At 41.9% G+C, this 21,510-nt stretch overlaps 1 protein-coding gene across 2 annotated transcripts; it reads left to right on the plus strand.

Annotated features, from left to right (window-relative positions):
- The first annotated feature begins 2,149 nt into the window (after nucleotides 1–2,149).
- Nucleotides 2,150–19,952, plus strand: LOC118395083 (homeobox protein Mohawk-like). 2 transcript variants are annotated; one of them, XM_035788870.2, is made up of 6 exons: nucleotides 2,150–2,514; nucleotides 3,378–3,537; nucleotides 5,559–5,712; nucleotides 10,169–10,483; nucleotides 18,230–18,263; nucleotides 18,561–19,952. In XM_035788870.2, the coding sequence occupies exons 1-6, from the start codon at nucleotides 2,348–2,350 to the stop codon at nucleotides 18,853–18,855; spliced, it is 1,125 nt and encodes a 374-aa protein (XP_035644763.1). In that variant the 5' UTR covers nucleotides 2,150–2,347; the 3' UTR covers nucleotides 18,856–19,952. The 2 variants fall into 2 exon arrangements, with proteins under 2 accessions (XP_035644763.1, XP_035644764.1); XM_035788871.2 differs by having other exon boundaries at nucleotides 2,150–2,508.
- The last annotated feature ends 1,558 nt before the right edge of the window (nucleotides 19,953–21,510 follow it).

Here is a 21,510-nt window from a genome sequence, read left to right on the forward strand (position 1 = left end):
GTCACATGTTACTGTTAAGTTGTTACTAGTGCAATTATGGTTTGTTTTCTACTGTCTTCCTTTTGAATCCCTAACCGAACTAACTCACTCTTAAAAGATTCTACGTTGACCGTCAGTTACAGACCCGGTAAGAGGTCATATAAAACACAGCGGTTTCAGTGGGCATTAGAAACCATGTCATCACACCTATACATTTACAGGATCCCTTGGTAAAAAAAAAAATTATATTATCTGCTGACATGGCAGTTGTGGAATACCACATGGTTTCATGATCCTCACGAAGTAAATATCGGGTGCATGTGTCAGACGACTGAAGGCATTCTTAACTTCATTAGAGGCTAATTTATTAGAGGCTAATTTATTAGAGGCTAATTCATTGAGTCCGTATACCAAATCCGGAGTCAATCGGACTTATGGTTTATGAGAATGTATTTTTAGCATTAGCTCTAACGTGCATCTATAGGTACAGTGCGGCCATATTTGAATGCAGCAATATATATATAATTATATATAAATATTTATAAATATATATAAATATATATTGGGTGCATGTGTCAGACAACTAAAGCATCAGAACATTGGGATCTCTTACAAATGTAAATAAAAAGCTCAAGAGTGAAGTGCCTAAAATGTGCTGATCCTCGTCACGGTCCCCATCACAATACAGCTCTTGGTACATGGTATTCATCTCTAGTCTTGGTACTACTAGAATACTGCTCTTGTTACATGGTATTCATCTCTAGTCTTGGTACTACTGGAATACATCTCTTGTTACATGGTATTCATCTCTAGTCTTGGTACTACTGGAATACAGCTCTTGTTACATGGTATTCATCTCTAGTCTTGGTACTACTGGAATACAGCTCTTGTTACATGGTATTCATCTCTAGTCTTGGTACTACTGGAATACAGCTCTTGTTACATGGTATTCATCTCTAGTCTTGGTACTACTGGAATACAGCTCTTGTTACATGGTATTCATCTCTAGTCTTGGTACTACTGGAATACAGCTCTTGTTACATGGTATTAATCTCTAGTCTTGGTACTACTGGAATACAGCTCTTGTTACATGGTATTCATCACTAGCCTTGGCACTACTGGAATAAAGCTCTTGTTACATGGTATTCATCTCTAGTCTTGGTACTACTGGAATACAGCTCTTGTTACATGGTATTCATCACTAGCAGCTCTTGTTACATGGTATTCATCACTACTGGAATAAAGCTCTTGTTACATGGTATTCATCTCTAGTCTTGGTACTACTAGAATACAGCTCTTGTTACATGGTATTCATCTCTAGTCTTGGTACTACTGGAATACAGCTCTTGTTACATGGTATTCATCTCTAGTCTTGGTAATAAAGCTCTTGTTACATGGTATTCATCTAGCTTGGTAGTCAGCTCTTGTTACATGGTATTCATCACTAGCCTTGGTACTACTAGAATACAGCTCTTGTTACATGGTATTCATCACTAGCCTTGGTACTACTAGAATACAGCTCTTGTTACATGGTATTCATCTCTAGTCTTGGTACTACTGGAATACATCTCTTGTTACATGGTATTCATCTCTAGTCTTGGTACTACTAGAATACAGCTCTTGTTACATGGTATTCATCACTAGTCTTGGTACTACTAGAATACAGCTCTTGTTACATGGTATTCATCACTAGCCTTGGTACTACTGGAATACAGCTCTTGTTACATGGTATTCATCACTAGCCTTGGTACTACTAGAATACAGCTCTTGTTACATGGTATTCATCACTAGTCTTGGTACTACTGGAATACAGCTCTTGTTACATGGTATTCATCTCTAGTCTTGGTACTACTAGAATACAGCTCTTGTTACATGGTATTCATCACTAGCCTTGGTACTACTAGAATACAGCTCTTGTTACATGGTATTCATCACTAGCCTTGGTACTACTGGAATAAAATGAGCAGCTCCCTCCACCGAGCAGAGAGATCTCTTGACTTGTAATTGGATGCTGAAAAGAGCTAGAGACAGCCAGTTAGACGCAAGAAAGCAGGTTACTTGAATTCCCCAAAGAAGCCTAAGCAGCTTCCACATGTTCATCCATCCTCCACTCTACAGACAACACCCTCTCATTGGTAAAGTCAAGACTGGCATCAGTGACTGATTCCTAAAGGGCTAGTTGCAACGGGCTCCTCCAGATGGGCTGTCGTTTGGCTCGATTGGCTTAAGTTCTGAGCGCACCGAGACTTTGGGTTACTTCCTCTGCTCACATACATCACAGTGTGGATGGGAAGTTACTGCATCTATTCGCATTTGAACTTCTGCAGTTGCGCCTGATGTTGTTTGGATAAAACGAGCAATTCGAAAGATGAACAAGATAGTTGTCAAGAGGTCAAATCAATACAAGATTTTGGAGGAACACAGGAGTGAGGAGGAGAGATGCAATGTGGACTGTCTGGTAACAGATGAACAGCATATAGACTTACTGTGCCAAGATGCAATAGAAGACAACCTTGTTGTAGACAGGAGGTACGGGTAAGCACATTTTCTCTTATTTTTTGTCAAATACAGCACAACTTACTAAAGGTAAAAGTAAAACCCACATTGATGAGATGCATTTTCAAAAATCTTCATTGCAGTCCTATATTTGTATTTTTTTTTAATACAAAAGACAGTGTTGATATTTTATTAAATATATATCAAATTGTTTGTAATATGTAACGCTGGAAAAATATATGTAAAATAAAATTGAGATAGATATATAATAACATTACTTATTCAGATTGAGGGGAAATAGATACCATGATCAAACGTTTGAATTGATTTGGAGAACCAGGTTATATCTGCAGAACAAGAACACTTCTTTAATTATTAAGGAACCTGACCCACATATTCCCATCACTGAGAGCCAACTTTCTGTAGCTTCCACAGCCCAACAGTGACACCTATGGATCACGTAACCAACAATACATACTCGGGCATGATTTATTACTGAAAGTGAAAACATTAACGATGACTGTATTACAGTAAAAGTTGCTCATTATGATTTGATTGGTATAAAATACTATTTAGGATTTCTATCGTGTTGATGCCAGATTGGCTGGTCATTTTTTTGCCCAGTTTGCCTGTCTACAGAACATTGGGGGTTTTGTACAAAACAATCATTATTTGGCTAATAATGTGGGCCTCAAGAAAAAAAACGGGCCGGTGTGGAGACCTGTATGGAGATTTTTTGGTTTGTTGCCAGTGTAAATAATGCCCAGGTTGTATTCTGGTCCTAGTCCGTCCCTGAACTATCAAGTATAGCAACCCTAACCTTGCAATAACTATGACATGATGACAACTCATCTCCCGTCAGAGAATGATCCATTTTTATATCATATATCACCTCAACACAGGGCTAGTCTGGGTGGGGTCAAAGTTCGCTACAAGCGGCAGGCACTTCAGGACATGGCGAGGCCGCTGAAGCAGTGGCTGTACCAACACAGGGACAACCCCTACCCCACCAAGACAGAGAAGACCCTGCTCGCCCTGGGGTCCCACATGACTTTAGTACAGGTGAGCAGAGACGTGACTTTAGTACAGGGGAACTGAGACGTGACTTTAGTACAGGGGAACTGAGATGTGACTTTAGTACAGGGGAACTGAGACGTGACTTTAGTACAGGGGAACTGAGACGTGACTTTAGTACAGGGGAACTGAGACGTGACTTTAGTACAGGGGAACTGAGATGTGACTTTAGTACAGGGGAACTGAGACGTGACTTTAGTACAGGGGAACTGAGACGTGACTTTAGTACAGGGGAACTGAGACGTGACTAGTACAGGGGAACTGAGACGTGACTTTAGTACAGGGGAACTGAGACTTTACTTTAGTACAGGGGAACTGAGATGTTACTTTAGTACAGGGGAACTGAGACGTTACTTTAGTACAGGGGAACTGAGACGTTACGTTAGTACAGGGGAACTGAGACGTTACGTTAGTACAGGGGAACTGAGACGTTACTTTAGTACAGGGGAACTGAGACGTTACTTTAGTACAGGGGAACTGAGACGTGACTTTAGTACAGGGGAACTGAGACGTTACTTTAGTACAGGGGAACTGAGACTTTACTTTAGTACAGGGGAACTGAGACGTGACATTAGTACAGGGGAACTGAGACGTTACTTTAGTACAGGGGAACTGAGACGTGACTTTAGTACAGGGGAACTGAGACGTGACTTTAGTACAGGGGAACTGAGACGTTACTTTAGTACAGGGGAACTGAGACGTTACTTTAGCACAGGGGAACTGAGACGTGACTTTAGTACAGGGGAACTGAGACGTTACTTTAGTACAGGGGAACTGGGACGTTACTTTAGTACAGGGGAACTGAGACGTGACTTTAGTACAGGGGAACTGAGACGTTACGTTAGTACAGGGGAACTGAGACGTGACTTTAGTACAGGGGAACTGAGACGTTACTTTAGCACAGGGGAACTGAGACGTGACTTTAGTACAGGGGAACTGAGACGTTACTTTAGTACAGGGGAACTGAGACGTGACTTTAGTACAGGGGAACTGAGACGTGACTTTAGTACAGGGGAACTGAGACGTTACTTTAGTACAGGGGAACTGAGACGTTACTTTAGTACAGGGGAACTGAGACGTTACTTTAGCACAGGGGAACTGAGACGTGACTTTAGTACAGGGGAACTGAGACGTTACTTTAGTACAGGGGAACTGAGACGTTACTTTAGTACAGGGGAACTGAGACTTTACTTTAGTACAGGGGAACTGAGACGTTACGTTAGTACAGGGGAACTGAGACGTGACTTTAGTACAGGGGAACTGAGACGTTACGTTAGTACAGGGGAACTGAGACATTACGTTAGTACAGGGGAACTGAGACGTTACTTTAGTACAGGGGAACTGAGACTTTACTTTAGTACAGGGGAACTGAGACGTTACGTTAGTACAGGGGAACTGAGACGTTACTTTAGTACAGGGGAACTGAGACGTTACGTTAGTACAGGGGAACTGAGACATTACGTTAGTACAGGGGAACTGAGACGTGACTTTAGTACAGGGGAACTGAGACGTTACTTTAGTACAGGGGAACTGAGACTTTACTTTAGTACAGGGGAACTGAGACTTTACTTTAGTACAGGGGAACTGAGACGTTACGTTAGTACAGGGGAACTGAGACGTTACGTTAGTACAGGGGAACTGAGACGTTACTTTAGCACAGGGGAACTGAGACGTGACTTTAGTACAGGGGAACTGAGACGTTACTTTAGTACAGGGGAACTGAGACTTTACTTTAGTACAGGGGAACTGAGACGTTACTTTAGTACAGGGGAACTGAGACGTTACGTTAGTACAGGGGAACTGAGACGTGACTTTAGTACAGGGGAACTGAGACAGTACGTTAGTACAGGGGAACTGAGACATTACGTTAGTACAGGGGAACTGAGGTATGTTAGTCATTCATGGATCAGGTGGATGAACCATGGAAGTAGAAGTAGAAACCAGTCAGTGAAAAACATATTTGTTGACAAGTTGAAGTTCCTGAATTCCTCTTTCTCTTTATGCTGCAGGTCTCAAACTGGTTTGCCAATGCCCGGCGGAGGCTGAAGAACACAGTGAGACAGCCAGACCTGAGTTGGGCTCTACGTATCAAACTCTACAACAAATACGTTCAGGGCAACGCTGAGAGACTTAGTGTCAGCAGTGATGACACCAACTCTGAGGGTAAGAGGGGCTGCGGGTAGACTAAGCCAGATTAGAGCTGGGGATGTAGTTCCAACAAATATGTGTTACACATATCAACACTGCAAGTGTGAAATCAACTCTAAAAGTGTTCATTGTAACACTCATAAACTAATGTCCCGTACCACACAGCGTTAATGTTTTACTTAAGAAAGTGTTAGGGATTTAACACTTTTAAAGAGTTTCTGTAACTCTGTAAAAAGTTGACAATTAACACTGGCTAATACTGTTATACAAAACAACTGTCTCTGAGTAATTTTGTTAATAAGTAATAGAGTTGATTACCTTTCAACAATCAATCAATCAATCAATCAAATTTTATTTATATAGCCCTTCGTACATCAGCTGATATCTCAAAGTGCTGTACAGAAACCCAGCCTAAAACCCCAAACAGCAAGCAATGCAGGTGTAGAAGCACGGTGGCTAGGAAAAACTCCATAGAAAGGACAAAACCTAGGAAGAAACCTAGAGAGGAACCAGGCTATGTGGGGTGGCCAGTCCTCTTCTGGCTGTGCCGGGTGGAGATTATAACAGAACATGGCCAAGATGTTCAAATGTTCATAAATGACCAGCATGGTCAAATAATAGTAAGGCAGAACAGTTGAAACTGGAGCAGCAGCGTGGCCAGGTGGACTGGGGACAGCAAGGGGTCATCATGTCAGGTAGTCCTGGGGCATGGTCCTAGGGCTCAGGTCAGTTGAAACTGGAGCAGCAGCATGGCCAGGTTGACTGGGGACAACGAGGAGCCATCATGTCAGGTAGTCCTGGGGCATGGTCCTAGGGCTCAGGTCCTCCGAGAGAGAGAAAGAAAGAAGGAGAGAATTAGAGAACGCACACTTAGATTCACACAGGACACCGAATAGGACAGGAGAAGTACTCCAGATATAACAAACTGACCCTAGCCCCCCGACACAAACTACTGCAGCATAAATACTGGAGGCTGAGACAGGAGGGTTCAGGAGACACTGTGGCCCCATTCGAGGACACCCCCGGACAGGGCCAAACAGGAAGGATATAACCCCACCCACTTTGCCAAAGCACAGCCCGCACACCACTAGAGGGATATCTTCAACCACCAACTTACCATCCTGAGACAAGGCTGAGTATAGCCCACAAAGAGGGGGGGGCAACCCAGACAGGATGACCACAACAGTGAATCAACCCACTCAGGTGACGCACCCCCTGCAGGGACGGCATGAGAGAGCCTCAGTAAGCCAGTGACTCAGCCCCTGTAATAGGGTTAGAGGCAGAGAATCCCAGTGGAAAGAGGGGAACTGGCCAGGCAGAGACAGCAAGGGCGGTTCGTTGCTCCAGAGCCTTTCCGTTCACCTTCCCACTCCTGGGCCAGACTACACTCAATCATATGACCCACTGAAGAGATGAGTCTTCAGTAAAGACTTAAAGGTTGAGACCGAGTTTGCGTCTCTGACATGGGTAGGCAGACCGTTCCATAAAAATGGAGCTCTATAGGAGAAAGCCCTGCCTCCAGCTGTTTGCTTAGAAATTCTAGGGACAATTAGGAGGCCTGCGTCTTGTGACCGTAGCGTACGTGTAGGTATGTACGGCAGGACCAAATCAGAGAGATAGGTAGGAGCAAGCCCATGTAATGCTTTGTAGGTTAGCAGTAAAACCTTGAAATCAGCCCTTGCTTTGACAGGAAGCCAGTGTAGAGAGGCTAGCACTGGAGTAATATGATCAAATTTTTTGGTTCTAGTCAGGATTCTAGCAGCCGTATTTAGCACTAACTGAAGTTTATTTAGTGCTTTATCCGGGTAGCCGGAAAGTAGAGCATTGCAGTAGTCTAACCTAGAAGTGTCAAAAGCATGGATTAATTTTTCTGCATCATTTTTGGACAGAAAGTTTCTGATTTTTGCAATATTACGTAGATGGAAAAAAGCTGATAAATAAAATGTTATTTGTCACATGCTTCGTAGACAACAGCTGTAGACTAACAGTGAAATGCTTATTTCACAAGTCCTTTTCCAACAACGCAGAGTTAAAGAAAAGGTACAAACTAAAATAAATAAAGACCAGAGTTTCTTTGTGTCCGCAGAGAGTAAACTTAAAAATTAACGTGAGACTGCAAAAATGGAAGAGGCAAGTGGAAGGTGGGAAAAGTAAGGAACTTGTCTGTCGGCCCTGGTTTTAAAGCCCGAAATTGGTTAAAGAAAATTGTGATAAATAAAAAAGTATACCAGTTTAATTTAAGGACCAAAAAATGGACAGCTGTACCATATAGATAGCAAAATAGTTGGAATAGTTGGAAAGAGATTTTTTAATGTATCAATTGAAAAGTCATAGTCAGTCGATCAATAATATAATAATACTAATAATTATCTTTAATTTACAATCTGTAAACTATGAGAATAAAAAGGTTCAGAACTTTCACAGCACAGTTGAAAAATATGTGGCAAATAAAAATAAAAACTGGATGGTGTTGGGGGGTCAATGAGAGGGGTTGAGTGGATCGATGAGAGGGGTTGAGTGGGTCGATGAGAGGGATTGAGTGGGTCGATGAGAGGGGTTGAGTGGGTCGATGAGAGGGGTTGAGTGGAGCGATGAGAGGGGTTGAGTGGGTCGATGAGAGGGGTTGAATGGGTCGATGAGAGGGGTTGAGTGGAGCGATGAGAGGGGTTGAGTGGGTCGATGAGAGGGGTTGAGTGGGTCGATGAGAGGGGTTGAGTGGAGCGATGAGAGGGGTTGAGTGGGTCGATGGGAGGGGTTGAGTGGGTCGATGAGAGGGGTTGAGTGGAGCGATGAGAGGGGTTGAGTGGGTCGATGAGAGGGGTTGAGTGGATCGATGAGAGGGGTTGAGTGGAGCGATGAGAGGGGTTGAGTGGATCGATGAGAGGGGTTGAGTGGGTCGATGAGAGGGGTTGAGTGGAGCGATGAGAGGGGTTGAGTGGGTCGATGAGAGGGATTGAGTGGGTCGATGAGAGGGGTTAAGTGGAGCGATGAGAGGGGTTAAGTGGAGCGATGAGAGGGGTTGAGTGGATCGATGAGAGGGGTTGAGTGGAGCTGAAGGGTGGGTGTAATGGGTCCTATGTCCTATGAGTAATCAACATACTTTTACTCAAAATGTCAAATATACAAAGTAACAAATACACGCACTCCATGACAGACCGAAAATACAATAAACAATCACTCACAAAAAAACATGGGGGAACAGAGAGTTAAATAATGAACAAGTGGGATTGAAATCAGGTGTGTAAAACAAAGAGAAAACAAATGGAAAATGAAAAGTGGATTGGCGGTGGCTAGAAGGCCGGTGACTTTGACCTCCAAAAGCCGCCCGAACAAGGAGAGGGACCGACTTCGGCGGAAGTAGTGACAGTGGAATTAAAAACAACAAGATAACTAATGTAAAATACACTGTGTCCATAAAATGTATATAGGTTATGATAGGGGAAAATAATAAACGAAAATATATTTTAAAAATATCAAATCAAATCATATTTGTCACATAAATGTGTTTAGCAGATGTTATTGCGGGTGTAGCGAAAAGCTTGTGTTTCTAGCTCTAACAGTGCAGTAATATCTAACAAGTAATATCTAACAATTTTACAACAATACACACAAATCTAAAGTAAAGGAATGGAATTAAGAATATATAAATATTGGGCAAGCAATGTCAGAGCGGCATAGACTAAGATACAGTTGAATAGGATAGAATACAGTATATACATTTAAGATGAGGAATGCAAGATATGTAAACATTATTAAAGTGACTAGTGTTCCATTATTAAAGTGGCCAGTGATTTCAAGTCTATGTATATAGGGCAGCAGCCTCTAATGTGCTAGTGATGGCTATTTAACAGTCTGATGGCCTTGAGATAGAAGTTGCTTTTCAGTCTCTCGGTCCCAGCTTTGATGCACCTGTACTGACCTCGGGGTGAACAGGCTCGGGAATTGTTGTCCTTGATGATCTTTTTGGATTTCCCGTGACATTGGGTGCTGTAGGTGTCCTGGAGGGCAGGTAGATTGCCCCCGGGGATGCGTTGGGCAGACCACACCACCCTCTGGAGAGCCCTGTGGTTGTGGGCGGTGCAGTTGCTGTACCCGGAGGTGATACTCAATTGTACATCAGTAAATGTTTGTGAGGGTTTTAGGTGCCAAGCCAAATTGTGCCTTCTTCACCACACTGTCTGTGTGGGTGGAATATTTCAGTTTTTCAGTGATGTGTACGCCGAGGAACTTGACATGTGTGTGTATATATTTACATAAAAATATATAAGGGAATTGAAAATAATGCAGACAATTACGTTGATGGAATCTACAATTACGTTGATGGAATCTACAATCTATCTACAATATTAAATATTCAATATTAAACCTGATTTACCCCCCCCAAAAAAAAAAAAAAAAAGAAAGATATTCAGGCTCTTTTGGAGACCAATTGATGGAGGCCAATGTTTTTTTGTTTACCCCCATGTTGCAGACGACGAATGTCTCTTACAAACTCCAGCAAATCAATCAGAGATCTCCAGGCCCTCCCTCAAGAGTGTCATCAAACAGGAGAAAAGGACTGATCCCGCCTACAGTGACGACTACATCTCTCCACCGCCCAAGTACAAGAGCAGCTTGCTGAAACGGTACCTTAACGACACCCTACGACACGTAATGGCGACCACTGATGATGTCACAAAGTCCCGCCGCAGGAACCACTCAGAGTCGTTCAGCTCCAACGAGTGTGACGATGACCTTGTCTCGCCCTCTTCCTCTGAGGCAGAGACACGCTTTGTCTACCCTATGTGTAAGAGATCACACATTCCTCATTATATTGTGACACTTTACTTGAATACTCCAACCATAAAGTCTACAAAACACTGCCATAAGTACGACCTAAGACACGGCATACGCAGACATACCAGCTAATGTACAGTGGCAAGAAAAAGTATGTGAACCCTTTGGAAATACCTGGGTTTCTGCATAAATTGGTCATAACATTTGAGGGCAGGGCACCTCTAACCAACATCTCCAATCTCGTCTCATTGATTGAACTCCAGGTTAGCTGACTCCTGACTCCAATTAGCTTTTGGAGAAGTCATTAGCATAGGGATTCACATATTTTTTCTAACCTACCCTGTGAATGTTTGTTTAAATTATGTATTCAATGTAGACAAGAAAAATACAACAATTTGTGTGTTATTAGTTTAAGCACACGGTGTTTGTCTATTGTTGTGACTTAGATTAAGATCAGGTCAAATTTTATGACCAATTTATGCAGAAATCCAGGTCATTCCAAAGGGTTCATATACTTTTTCTTGCCACTGTATGTTTATATCGACTGGACACAGTCGTGGGTTCACTTGCTTGGCATAACACTAACCAACTAGTTTACTTCTAATCAAGTTTATTGGTCGGGTGCACAGATTTGCAGAGCGAAATGCTTGTCGGGTTAACATTTGCCATTTTAGGTTGGCCAAACTTCTGTTCCTTGAGTTGGTCTTATCTGTCAATGTTGAAAGCTTTAACAAGACACAAAAAGGCACCTGTTTTAACACCTGTGTGCCCTTCAAGACCTAAAGTTAGGAGAACTGCCTTTATTCAGGTTGACTTCTACTGTGTCATTGATTTGTTTATTGTTTACTCCATGTGTAACTCTGTGTTGTTGTCTGTTCACACTGCTATGCTTTATCTTGGCCAGGTCGCAGTTGTAAATGAGAACTTGTTCTCAACTAGCCTTCCTGGTTAAATAAAGGTGAAATAAAAATAAAAAATAAACAAAAAACTTGAAATTAGGAGAACTGCCCTTAATCAGGTTAACCTGAAGTTAGGAGAACTGCCCTTAATCAGGTTGACCTGAAGTTAGGAGAACTGCCCTTAAAATCAGGTTGACCTGAAGTTAGAAGAACTGCCCTTAATCAGGTTGACCTGAAGTTAGGAGAACTGCCCTTAATCAGGTTGACCTGAAGTTAGGAGAACTGCCCTTAATCAGGTTGACCTGAAGTTAGGAGAACTGCCCTTAATCAGGTTGACCTGAAGTTAGGGGAACTGCGCTTAATCAGGTAGACAACTCTAAACTCCACAAAAGGTCCTGGAACCAAAGCAACAGCTAATAGGAACTTATGCAGACATTTAAATCCCTTACTTTAAAAAATCCAGATCAGTGAATTCCATTATCCATATTCTAGAATGCGTAGTCAATTACAGGGTCAATTACAGAATATCTGATATTTTATTGTCCCCAAGGTGAGACGTTTCAGAGTGTTTCTGCTTGGTCCCTGTCACTAAATCACCACAGAATTCTCCATGGAAGTTGTAACCACTGTATTCACACTCAGAGTTGACAGTATAGTTTCTAATTGTTTATCTCAGAATTGTGACTTAAATTGTTCAATAAAAACATAACAGTTTATATCACAGGAAGTTTTTACTGAATTAAGTCACAAAATACTTAGTTTTAGGGTAGGCTTCCAAAAGAAAATATAAAATTCAGAAAACAAGAAAGATTTCAGATGTCACAGGCACACTGTAACTGTTTGTGTCCCTTGAGTATTTAGGGGCTGCTTGGCGTGGGAGTGGAAAGAGTAAACTAGTCAATATGCCTGTGCTAATTAGTGCTGTTTCTGGGTTGTCCAAAATGACGGCAGGTCATCAAACACGCTTTATTTGCACTACAAAATAGTCAAAATAAAGAAATGAGTAGGTGCGTCCAAACTTTTGACTGGTACTGTAAATAGAATATTGTAAAAAAAAATGTGGAACTCAGTCGGGGTCTCAACTTACTGTTAGAATAATAGAATACACCAGGTTCAATGTAGAAATGTGGTTGTGCATCAGCAGTCACTCAATTAGCCCATGTCAGCAAAAACATTTTAGATTAGCAAGTTGTCTAAACTTGTAGCAAACATGGTCGAATTACCGACCAGGGTGGGGCCCATTGATTGTCAGTTATCATATTAAAAACTGCAAACATTTGCCTCCACTCTATGGCAAAATGTGTAGAATTGCAGGAAATTAGTAAAACTTCTAATCTTTCTTTCTGCCACATGGTAAAATGAGTAGAATTGCAGCAAACTTGCTTTAAAAGATAAACATTTTCTCTACGCTCCATGTCAAAATGTGTAGAATTGCAGGAAATTAGTAAAACTGCTAATCTTTCTTTCTGCCACATGGTAAAATGAGTAGAATTGCAGCAAACTTGCTTTAAAAGATAAACATTTTCTCTACGCTCCATGTCAAAATGTCAAAATGAAAACTGCTAATCTTTCTTTCTGCCACATGGTAAAATGAGTAGAATTGCAGCAAACTTGCTTTAAAAGATAAACATTTTCTCTACGCTCCATGTCAAAATGAGTAGAATTGCAGGAAATTAACTTTTGTTCAAAAAGTTCTAAATCTTGGTGGCTTGGTTTCCATGTCTCTCAATCGACAACTGATTTAGATTTTTAGAACCAGATGATTTGTCATCTCCACTGCCAATCAATGTCTGACTAACTTTTGAGGGGATGTGAAAACTAGCAGCTCCTGCATCCCCTTGAAGACCAGGATTGTGCTAAACGACTTTAGGAGTTCATGAACTAAGTGGACTTCCATGACCAGAATTTACATTTTATTTTCAGAGTCAGCCAAGGTATTTTGTATTTGTTGTAGTCAGTTTCCCAGATCAGAATTGGTCTGAGAGGCACTAACATGCTTTTTACAGGTCTTGTAAAAAAAAACACAATTTCAGGAAAAATAAACTAGAATTATTGTAAAATATAAAGAGCGCAGAGACAAAAAAAAGCACAGTTCAATTTGCCCATAATGATTTACAGTTGAAGTCGGAAGTTTAGATACATCTTAGCCAAATACATTTAAACTCAGTTTTTCACAATTCCTGACAGTTAATCCTAGTAAAAATGCCCTGTTTTAGGCCAGTGAGGATCACCACTTTATTTTAAGAATGTGAAACGTCAGAATAATAGTAGAGAGTGATTTATTTCAGCTCTTATTTCTTTCATCACATTCCCAGTGGGCCAGAAGTTTACAAACACTCAATTAGTATTTGGTAGCATTGCCTTTAAATTGTTTAACTTGGGTCAAACATTTCGGAAAGCCTTCCACAAGCTTCCCACAATAAATTGGGTGAATTTTGGCCCTTTCCTCCTGACAGAGCTGGTGTAACTGAGTCAGGTTTCTAGGCCTCCTTGCTCACACACACTTGAACAGTTCTGCCCACAAATGTTCTATAGGATGGAGGTCAGGGCTTTGTGATGGCCACTCAAATACCTTGACTTTGTTGTCCTTAAACCATTTTGCCACAACTTTGGAATTATGCTTGGGGTCATTGTCCATTTGGAAGACTCATTTGTGACGAAGCTTTAACTTTCTGACTGACATCTTGAGGTGTTGCTTCAATATATCCACATAATTTTCCTACATTATGATGCCATCTATTTTGTGAAGTGCACCAGTCCCTCCTGCAGCAAAGCACCCCCACGACATGATGCTGCCACCCCCATGCTTCACGGTTGGGAGGATGTTCTTCGGCATGCAAGCCTCCCACTTTTTCCTCCAAACATAACGATGGTCATTACGGCCAAACAGTTCTATTCTTGTTTCATCAGGCCAGAGGACATTTCTCCAAAAAGTACGATATTTGTCCCCATGTGCAGTTACAAACCGTAGTCTGGCATTTTTGATGGCGGTTTTGAAACAGTGGCTTCTTCCTTGCTGAATGGCCTTTTAGGTTATGTCGATATAGGACTCGTTTTACTGTAGATATAGATACTTTTATACCAGTTTCCTCCAGCATCTTCACAAGGTCCTTTGCTGTTGTTCTGGGATTGATTTCCACTTTTTGCACCAAAGTACGTTCATCTCTAGGAGACAGAACACCTCTCCTTCCTTAGCGGTATGATGGCTGTGTGGTCCCATGGTGTTTATACTTGCGTGCTATTGTTTGTACAGAGGAATGTGGTACCTTCAGGCGTTTGATGAACGAGACTTGTAGATGTCTACAATTTGTTTCTGAGGTCTTGGCTGATTTCTTTAGATTTTCCCTTGATGTCAAGCAAAGAGGCACTGAGTTTTAAGGTAGGACTTGAAATACATCCACAGGTACACATAGAACACCTCCAATTGACTCAAATGATGTCAATTAGGGTATCAGATGCTTCTAAAGCCATGACATCATTTTCTGGAATTTTCCAAGCTGTTTAAAGGCACAGTCAACTTTGTGTATGTAAACATCTGACCCACTGGAATTGTGATACAGTGAATTATAAGTGAAATAATCTGTCTGTAAACAATTGTTGGAAAAATGCCTTGTGTCATGCACAAAGTAGATGTCCTCACCAACTTCCCAAAACTATAGTTTGTTAACAAGACATTTGTGGAGTGATTGAAAAACAAGTTTTCATGACTCCAACCTATGTGTACGTAAACTTCCGACTTCAACTGTACATGTACATTTTGATTTAGTGCTGAGTTTTCCAGAATAATTACTATTTTCCTTGGTAAAATGAAATGTCAGAACCACCAAAAAAGATTAGAGACATTCAGTAGCAAAATGTGAAAGAGGCCAGACGATTTATTATCTAGCTGTAGTTGATTTTGGCCCGGACCTTGCTATAGAAATCGGAGTCTGAGATGTTTCAGGCAGTGCGTTTTGAAAGCTGCATTTTGTGTGCTCGCAATTGGCCTCTAATTTTCTTGCTCATAGCTCCCTGAAGAAACATGGCTCGACTCAACATAACAGAGAGCCCGTTCTGCTGTGTTCACATGAAAAATGTGTGTGCAAACATGCAAATTACACACTATATATATCATCAAAATGTATGATAACACCCAAACAGTACACAAAGTGTGTTTGGTAGATTGAATATCCAACATTTGAGCTCATATTTTCCGTAAGATTTAAGTTTCAACCTGGAACGTATTCATTACACCAATTCTGTTGCAAAACGGAAACAAATGGAACGGGGAGTGGTCTATGTACCTGAATTTGTCCAACAGAAACTCTTGTTTTGCTCTGTTTGCTTCCGTTTGGTTTTTAAACTGTAAAAGTTTCCGTAATGAATACACCCCTGGCAACGACACCGTTCCATCTGTTCAACAACACCGTTCCATCTGTTCAACGACACCGTTCCATCTGTTCAACGACACCGTTCCTTCTGTTCAACGACACCGTTCCATCTGTTCAACGACACCGTTCCATCTGTTCAACGACACCGTTCCATCTGTTCAACGACACCGTTCCATCTGTTCAACAACACCGTTCCATCTGTTCAACGACACCGTTCCATCTGTTCAACGACACCGTTCCATCTGTTCAACGACACCGTTCCATCTGTTCAACAACATCGTTCCATCTGTTCAACGACACCGTTCCATCTGTTCAACAACACCGTTCCATCTGTTCAACAACACCGTTCCATCTGTTCAACAACACCGTTCCATCTGTTCAACGACACCGTTCCATCTGTTCAATGACACCGTTCCATCTGTTCAACGACACCGTTCCATCTGTTCAACAACATCGTTCCATCTGTTCAACGACACCGTTCCATCTGTTCAACGACACCATTCCATCTGTTCAACGACACTGTTCTCTGTTCAACGACACCGTTCCATCTGTTCAACAACACCGTTCCATCTGTTCAACGACACCGTTCCATCTGTTCAACGACACCGTTCCATCTGTTCAACGACACCGTTCCATCTGTTCAACAACACCGTTCCATCTGTTCAACAACACCGTTCCATCTGTTCAACGACACCGTTCCATCTGTTCAACGACACTGTTCTCTGTTCAAAGACACCGTTCCATCTGTTCAACAACACCGTTCCATCTGTTCAACGACACCGTTCCATCTGTTCAACAACACCATTCCATCTGTTCAACGACACCGTTCCATCTGTTCAACAACATCGTTCCATCTGTTCAACGACACCGTTCCATCTGTTCAACGACACCATTCCATCTGTTCAACGACACTGTTCTCTGTTCAACGACACCGTTCCATCTGTTCAAAGACACCGTTCCATCTGTTCAACAACACCGTTCCATCTGTTCAACAACACCGTTCCATCTGTTCAACGACACCGTTCCATCTGTTCAACGACACTGTTCTCTGTTCAAAGACACCGTTCCATCTGTTCAACAACACCGTTCCATCTGTTCAACGACACCGTTCCATCTGTTCAACGACACCGTTCCATCTGTTCAACGACACCGTTCCATCTGTTCAACGACACCGTTCCATCTGTTCAACGACACCGTTCCATCTGTTCAATGACACCGTTCCATCTGTTCAAAGACACTGTTCTCTGTTCAACGACACCGTTCCATCTGTTCAACGACACCGTTCCATCTGTTCAATGACACCGTTCCATCTGTTCAAAGACACTGTTCTCTGTTCAACGACACCGTTCCATCTGTTCAACGACACCGTTCCATCTGTTCAACAACACCGTTCCATCTGTTCAACAACACCGTTCCATCTGTTCAACGACACCGTTCCATCTGTTCACTGACACCGTTCCATCTGTTCACTGACACCGTTCCATCTGTTCAACAACACCGTTCCATCTGTTCAACGACACCGTTCCATCTGTTCAACGACACCGTTCCATCTGTTTAACGACACCGTTCCATCTGTTCAACGACACTGTTCTCTGTTCAAAAACACTGTTCTCTGTTCAACGACACCGTTCCATCTGTTCAACGACACCGTTCCAAAAGCACTTCAAATCCAAAGAACCCAAGGTGAGATAGCCATCAATATACTGACTTAAGGTGATTGAATCAGTTTAGGGCATGACAGGAACCAAACACACTCAGAAGGAGAGACACTGCCACTAAAGCTCCATAGAGGGAGTATTACATGTCGCTTATTCACACAATACTCTAATGCACATTCCTATGATCTTGGATGTACTGCAGTTGAAACAAAGGCAGAGGAAGGAATAAAATAAAAAAAGCCAAATAACAGTCAAACGAACTCTGGAGACCTGGAAACACAGTGTCTGTGTTCATGACACCGCACAGATATCGGATTTTTCCATCTCAAAGGCAGAGGAGAAACATAATTGCATTTGTTTTGGCCGGAGTGCCTAAGAGCAGCTAGACTAGAGTACTTCAGTGAGTTAAGGCCCTCTGGGGCAGTTAAAGTTCACACACACACATGCAAATAGTGTAAAGCAAACACACACACACACACACACACACACACACACACACACACACACACACACACACACACACACACACACACACACACACACACACACACACACACACACACACACACACACACACACACACACACACACACACATGCAAATACTGTAATGCGCACACACACGCACACACACGCAAATACTGTGCTGCATACAAAAAAACACACACACACACACACGTAAATATTGGAAAACACAACGTAGACAGTCACACAGATATGAAAATACATATATGTGAATTACAGGTTCTGGAAAACTCCCGTCTCCAGTTTCCATACTGTTCTGCACAATACATTTAATTGAGTATTTTTTTTGTCTCTCTGTTTTTCAGACATGATGGACTTTGCATCAACTAGATGTGACAGGTATGTTTGTTTACGAAACTCTTCTACGTCTGCATGTCTTTAAAGTGAGTAAAAGACTTCTAGCTGCACAAGGATGCAGACATATTCACTTTTCAAATCATTCATTAACATGTAATAATGTGGCTTTCACTTCTGGCATGCCCACATTGGGAGGAGCAAATAATGGCAGTCTAGGCAGATGCATTTCTGTCGTCTGTAGGTAGAAAGTCTCCCTGTTGTGTATGACGATTTCATCCTGGGGAGTGTACCATACAGTCTTTAAATCTCCGCCTGGGCTCTCCTTTATGTCTTTTGCAGTGATGGGAAGAGTGAAAGAGGCCAGCGGAGGGAGGTGGCAGAGTGGAGGGAGATCCACGCTGCCATGGCTCTGTCTAACTTGGCCCAGGGGCAGAGCTGCGCCACAGGGCCCACCACCACCAGCTGTGCCACAGGGCCCTCCTCCACCACCAGCTGCGCCACAGGGCCCACCACCACCAGCTGCGCCACAGGGCCCTCCTCCACCACCAGCTGCGCCACAGGGCCCACCCCTACCAGTTGCATCATCCAGAAGTCTTCTCACATCTCCGAGATAAAGACTGTCAAAGTGGTCTAGACACTGATCACTCAATGTCTAGACACTATTTCCCTCTAGGCGCAGATCTAGGATCAGCTTCTCCTCCTCCAATCCTATCCTTACTAATTAGCGAGGAAAATGCAAAACAGAACCAAGATCAGCGTCTAGGGGCATCTTCAACCTACACCGTCTGGACCATGGCCAATCTGGTCACTTGAATCAATTTGAATTACAAAAGGCAACCTGTAATTTATATTATACGTTTTTACAACCTACAATATTAAATTGTGGTAAAAAATCAAATAAAATGCGATTTTCAAGACTTAACACAAGTGTAGAGGGACTGCAGTAAAAAAACAGTGTTGACCAACTTTGCAAAGTTACCTACTCTGTCAAAGTGTTTCAACATTTTCGATTTTGATGTGAGAGGAATCTGAAAGGACAAATTGCTACCTTGATGTAAATGTAAATATTTTTTTATTTAACCTTTATTTAACTTGGCATGTCAGTTAAGAACAAATTCTTATTTACAATGACGGCCTACCAGGGAACAGTGGGTAAACTGCCTTGTTCAAGGGTAGAATATGACAGATTGCTTTTACCTTGTCAACTCGGGGATCCAATCTAGCAACCTTTCGGTTAGTGGCCCAACGTTCTAACCACTAGGCTACCTGACGCCCCAAATATTAGATAAATAGCGTTGTAGCAGTATTGTAAAATAATGTGGCATCGAAGTCATGATAGAATATAGTAGCACATTTCAGAGCAAAAATAGAACTGAGGATTTTTTCAATACTAAAGACCAGTTTTCATCAGTTTTCACCATGAGGTGAACCCCACCCCTTTGGTAGTCTCACCTCATGGTCTGGGTATGGAGTAAAGGCGTCCGCATGCTTCCCAGACTAACAGGTTTGGAAGAGTTTGTATATACATTGTACGCCATTTTGTGACATTTTTGTTTGTGTTGGACTCCAGTAAGTATTTTTTCAGATTTTCGGGCACATTTAAAAAAAAAAAAAATCTTTATAGAGGCCAACTGAAGTTTAGGACTCAAAGTTTTCACACCTTCTTCCGTGATTGGTCAACTGTAGGGATTCTTTAATAAAGTCTTTGTTGTCATTCAACGAGAGAGACGACTTGTTTTCATGCACATTTTTCATTGAGAAATACAGCACCAAACATCTTAGTAATTGCGTGACTACGATCTCCACGGCAAAATCAATGACCGATTTCTTGAGTTACTGTATCTTAGATTCATTCTGACTCTTTTTAGGAAGTATATATTGGCTACAGCTTCTCAAAATGGCCAAACAGTACTATTTTGTCATTTTTCAAGCGAAGGTCTTCAGTGAGTTTACGAGCACACTCGTTTGGTTAGCCTAGCAGACTTTGGCTAGCCACCAGTCGAACTGAAGCACGTCCAAGTAACCACATGACTTTAAATATGCTGAAAAGTGGAGCAGAGACAATGTTGTGCCAACCTGATTCTTGCTTCTTTGGAATGCTTCTGGCTTCTTCTTCCAAGACGGACAGTTCCACCTACCAGATAACCAACAGTTCCTTCAGAAAGTATTCATTCCCATTGACTTATTCCACATTTTGTTGTGTTACAGCCTGAATACAAAACGTATTAAATATTATTTTTTTCTCTCACCCATCTACACACAATAATGACAAAGATAAAATATATATTTTTTAAAATGTCTACAAATGAAACTCAGAAATCTAATTTACATAAGTTATAAGACACATAAGACACTTCAAATTGAGCTCAGGTGCATCCAATTTCCTTTGATCAATTTCCTTTGAGATCTCATTACAACTTGGGAGTCTACCTGTGGCCAATTTAACTGGTTGGACATGACTTAGAAAGAAACACCCCTTTATATATAAGGTCTCACAGTTCACAGTGCATGTCAAAGCAGAAACTATATCATGAAGTCCAAGGACCTGTCCGTAGATCTCCCAGATAGAATTGTGATGAGGCATGTACTGTATCTGGGGAAGGGTATAAAACAATTTCTAGAATGTCGAAAATCTCCAAGAGCACAGTGGTGTCTATCATTGGGAAATTGAAAAAATATGAAACAACCCAGAATCTGCCTAGAGCTGGCTGGACAACCAAGCAAGAAGGACCTTGGTCAGGGAGGTGACCAAGAACCCAATGACCACTCTGACAGAACTACAGAGTTCCTTGCCTGAGATGGGAGAACCTGCCAAAAGGACAACAGTCTCTACAACATTTCAACAATCTAGGCTTTATGGGAAAGTGGCCAGATGGAAGCCACTATTGAGAAAAAGGCACATGACAGCACGCCTGGAGTTTGCAAAAAAGGCATGTGAAAGACAAGAGATAATAAGACAAAAGATTATCTGGCCTGAAAGCAAAATGACTGGAAAAAAACAGGCACAGCTCATCACCCGTCTAACACCATCCCTACTGTGAAGCATGGTGGTGGTAGCATTATTCTATGGGGATGATTTTCAGTGGCAGGGACTTGGGAGACTGGTAAGAATGAAAAAAAAACTATAAATGAATAGTGCCAAATACAGGCAAATCCTTGATGAGAACCTGCTTCAGAGTGCAGATGACCTTAGACTGGGGTGAAGATTTACGTTCCAACAGGACAATGACAGCAAGCATACAGCCAAAGCAATGAAGCAATGCTGGGATGGCTTCAGAACAAGAATGTG

This window comes from Oncorhynchus keta, chromosome 15 (genome assembly GCF_023373465.1).
Source record: "Oncorhynchus keta strain PuntledgeMale-10-30-2019 chromosome 15, Oket_V2, whole genome shotgun sequence".
Classification (NCBI taxonomy): domain Eukaryota; kingdom Metazoa; phylum Chordata; class Actinopteri; order Salmoniformes; family Salmonidae; genus Oncorhynchus; species Oncorhynchus keta.